The sequence below is a fragment of the Sus scrofa genome, chromosome 2, assembly GCF_054392235.1.
Source record: "Sus scrofa isolate SSC_HxYL_T2T_F1_AM1 chromosome 2, Sscrofa_HxYL_maternal_Yorkshire_Landrace_v2.0, whole genome shotgun sequence".
Classification (NCBI taxonomy): domain Eukaryota; kingdom Metazoa; phylum Chordata; class Mammalia; order Artiodactyla; family Suidae; genus Sus; species Sus scrofa.
This window is the reverse complement of record NC_139384.1, coordinates 14,856,943-14,861,372: the sequence shown is the minus strand read 5'-3', so window position 1 is coordinate 14,861,372 and position 4,430 is coordinate 14,856,943. Positions and strand designations below refer to the sequence as shown.

Sequence of the window (4,430 nt, the reverse complement as noted above, 5' to 3'; positions counted from 1 at the left end):
TCTACAGATACCTGTGAAATGCCTCAGGAATTATGCTACTGCTAGCACTTCATTTATCTACACACACAGACACACGCATTTAAAAGTTTATCAAGTCTTTGAACTTAGGGAGGCACAGCAAGGTGATGAAGAAATTAAACCACTCTTTTTGATGGAGACCAAACTCCATATGTGCATCTCTTTTCTATGTAATCAAAATCATGTTTCAGAAATAAATGATTGAAATTATAACTTTTAGAGTGAAATGTCTTTTGTTATCATTGGTCACCACTGAAATAACTTCAACAACTCAATCTGTTCAACCCTGGACTTACATCTGCTTTTGGTAATGCTGCACTTTCTTTTGCTCTCTGACTTTCAGCAATAATTTCTTGTTAATGATATTACTAGGACAGCATGCTCACTCAAGAAAGTTCAGCGGAAGATTCAATTACCAGTCAGTGGCTTTCTTATTTGTGCATGTGTGTGTCTGAATAATGTACTGAAATGAACTCTTAAGATGATGATTTGGTATTTCATACACATTCAGTAATAATTTGTCTCTCACATTTTAAGACTCTGTTGTTAGTTATTTCATGTTAGGCTTTTGGGAGATATTCTAGTGTTTTCGTAAATGTTGGAGCAATGGAATGCTTGAAACCAGCCAGATTTCCTTTCATTGCAACATGAAGAGATTTGTCATGCAAAGTGTTTTCTTTGCATGGCTCTCAGGAGAGCACTTTTTACATCTTTGTTCCTCAAACTATAGATGAGTGGATTCAGCATTGGAATGACAATGGTATAGAATACAGATGCCACCTGTGCCTGGGTCAAGGTTGATGTGTTATCAGGCTGCAAATATGTGAAAATCAGGGACCCATAGAAGATGGTCACACCCAGGAGGTGGGATGCACAGGTGGAAAAGGCCTTCTGTCTGCCTGCTGCAGACCTGATCTTCAGGATGGCTGAGACAATGACAATGTAAGTGGTGATGATGATGAAGAGAGAACTAAGAATGGTGAACCCAGCCAAAACAAAGATCACCATTTCTGTGCTGAATATATCCACACAGGACAAGGCCAAAAGAGCTGTGGTGTCACAGAAAAAGTGATTGATGCTGTCTAGACTATATATTAACTGCTATTGCTATTTGTTTTTGCTTGCAGTCATTTAATAATATGCTTTTGTGCCTCCTATCCTCTCATTTTGTCTCATTTTGTCCTTTCTCATTTTGTCATTTTACACATCAGTGGGCTCTTTTCATTTTTCTCGACTATTTCTTAAACTGTGTTTCGCCTTGCTTTCAGTTATTTCTGTTTCTATAATTAGGAAAACACAGGACTTGAAAATAATCTTAGCAATGCCTCTAAACCTACCTCCATTCTTACCTTATTTTTTTCTGCCGAAAGATGTTAAATACCTTTCCAAACACTCAGTCACATAAGCCAAATACCTTAAAGTAACCTGAAGTTCATCCTCTTTTAATGTATCTAACTATTTTTTGGATGAGGGAAATCCCATGAATTTGACCTTCTCTGCCAAAAACCTCAAAATACGTTTCCTCCTTTTTATTAATCATCATTGCTGCTTTCTCTATTCCCATCCCCACATTCTCTAATCCTAAGAAACGAAGTAGATTTCTGAATTCTGCCTTTGCAGCCTGCCTAGTTTCTTTCCCTTTACTGCACCTCCATTCTTACCCTAAAACAAAGGCTGTGGTCCTAATTCTTTTCTTAGTGCCACCAATTTCATCTTCTTTTAATAAGAAGTACAAATTCCTTGGACTACTTATGCTTACCTTTAGATTTTGCCTCTACTTCAATTGCCACTTCATTCCCTCATCCCATTCTTAAGATCTCCTATGTAGTAAATGATTTATTTTCTTCAGTTTACCAGCATATAAATGCCTTTCTCCCTGCTCTTGTGAATACCTGCCATGAGGTTTGAATCGTTTCTCTCTGATGCAGTGATCAACTGAAAATCTAAGAGCAAAATTCTTCCCGCTAAAGATTTTCTTGATAACTTCCTTGAGAAAAATTGGATGCTTTCCTTCATTGTTGTGTCATTGCCCCCTGCATTGTACAAACAGATTATACATATTTATATTCACATCTAACTCCTCTTCTGGGCTTTATGTTCCTGTAAGCAAAAGACCTTATCATAGTCAATGTCATCGTTCCAAGATTACTGGGAAAGTGATTTTCACACGATAGGAGCTCAAGACTTCCTTGTTTAGTAAACTGATGGTTAGTTATATCAAAAGATTGCTTTCTTACATGAATGTACTGGCATTTTTGATATGGGAGAGTAAGTACCTGTTTTCAAATAATGTAAACATCTGGAGTTTTTCTAATTAGTACAGATAAAAACAAAACAAAAAATTGAGCCACATATTGGAGTCAGATTTTCAGTAATATTTAGTTACTAAAATATATATATATATTCATCTTTTTAGGGCAGTACTCACGGGATATGGAGGTTCCCAGGCTGGGGGTCAAATCAGAGCTGTAGCCACTGGCTTATGTCACAGCCACAGCAACACGAGATCCAAGCCAAATCTGTGACATACACCACAGCTCCTGGCAATGTCGAATCCTTAATCCAGTGAGCAAGGCCAGGGATTGAACCTGCGTCCTCGTGGATGCTAGTTGGGTTTGTTAACCACTGAGCCACTCCTGGAACTCCTTCACTAATATTTAAACTGATGGTCTTAAAAACAATAAACAGAGGTATGAAGAAGTGTTCTTCATGCATTGTGATGAAATAAACCTCTAACAAGATAATCTTTGATGAGGTGAGCTCTATTAAATATGGAGCTTGATCAGATGCAAGTGGTCAGTACAGACAAGGCTGTATCGAAACTGATGTGTAGGGACGGAGCTCACGGAAATTAAAATTTGCTGGACTATTTAGAATGCCTCACACGAATAACATAGCAAAATATACAGTTTGGGCCTCTAGCTACTTATCTAAAGGAAACAAATTGGATGTATGGATATAATGGATTACTATAAATCCATCTGTATTTATGATATTGGGCAAATATTGACTGAATAAGTATTAATAGCATGCAAGTTATTTTATGTGTCCTGTGAAATTCACCTTCACAAACCCTTGAGGTATGTATTACTATCATCACTTTGCAGACAAAGACATTGCAAATCAAATAATTAAGAAATCTTGCTTCAAATTCTAACCTTTTTTTTTAAGCCTGCCTTGACCATATCCTTCTTTTTTTCCCTTTGATTGTACCTGCAGCATAAGGAAGTTCCTGGGCCAGGGATCAAACCCACACGTCACAGAAGGGACCCAAGTCGCTGCAGTGACAACTTCAGATCTTTAAACGAGCTGCACTGCAAGAAAATTCCACGCATATTATTTCTGATTTCTTCTTCTTCATGCTCCTAACCTTGAACCCTTCTTCTAAGCTGTTTTCTCTTTTATTTTTTTATAGGACTTTTAACCTTCTAACATGTTTTAGTACTGATTTTTTTTTCCTGCTTTCCCCCATTTAGAGTTTACACTCTATAATACTACAACTGCTAAGGCCATATTTGAAAATCAACATTTGACTCTTTCTCAGGATCTATGTGTTGTTTAGACTAGTTGGTCATAATTAATACACAAATTTCTATAAATTTACAACATTTAACTTAAAGGGGTCACATTTTCTGACTGCAGTACAATAAATTTTACATTTCTCTTTAAAGTATAATATATACAGGAGTTCCCATCATGGTGCAGTGGAAATGAATCTGACTAGGCACCATGAGGTTTCGGGTTCAATCCCTGGCCTCGCTCAGTGGATTAAGGATCTGGCCTTGCTGTGAGCTGTGGTGTAAGTTCGCAGACACAGCTCCGGTCTGGCGTTGCTGTGGCTCTGGCGTAGGCCGGCGGCTACAGCTCTGATTAGACCCCTAGCCTGGGGACCTCCACATGCCAGGGGTGCAGCCATAGAAAAGACAAAAAGACAACAAAAAACAGATTAATATATACATAAATTATCAAGATAATATATATATGTATAAGCTTAAAAATTAAAAAGATTTTAAAAAACCTTGAGTTATTCTTAGTCAATAGTAAATTTAAAAACTTGACTTTAGATTATCTATTTAATAGGCCACAATAATAAAAATGTCACTACATATAAGTTAAAATTGAGGTAAAACATAGATGAACAAGGCAAATACTAAATCCGGTATTATTATGCAGGTAAAAAAAATACATAAAATAAGCAGGTACTTCTAGGTGCTAGAGAAAAAACAAGGAATTCAATTTTAAGTGGAGTGGCATTTGCTATGCCAAAATATACCTCTTTTTTATAAAGATTATCTTGATCTGGTTACATTTAAGAAGGAGTAGACACACAAAAGCTCTGAAAACTGAGTACAAGTTACCATTTTCTAAGTGACATTTACATTTGAAAGGGAATCTCCTTTTGTAAAAATGTC

General features: G+C 36.7%; 1 protein-coding gene across 1 annotated transcript; it reads right to left on the bottom strand.

Annotated features, from left to right (window-relative positions):
• Positions 1–678: 678 nt before the first annotated feature.
• LOC146405159 (olfactory receptor 8I2-like) lies at positions 679–1,026 on the bottom strand. The gene has a single exon (XM_085011641.1). The coding sequence runs from the start codon at positions 1,024–1,026 to the stop codon at positions 679–681; it is 348 nt and encodes a 115-aa protein (XP_084867767.1).
• Positions 1,027–4,430: the final 3,404 nt, after the last annotated feature.

Bases quoted from the DNA above. Each gene is read 5' to 3' on its own strand.
- LOC146405159 (XM_085011641.1), bottom strand. From the start codon at position 1,026: ATGGTGATCTTTGTTTTGGCTGGGTTCACCATTCTTAGTTCTCTCTTC.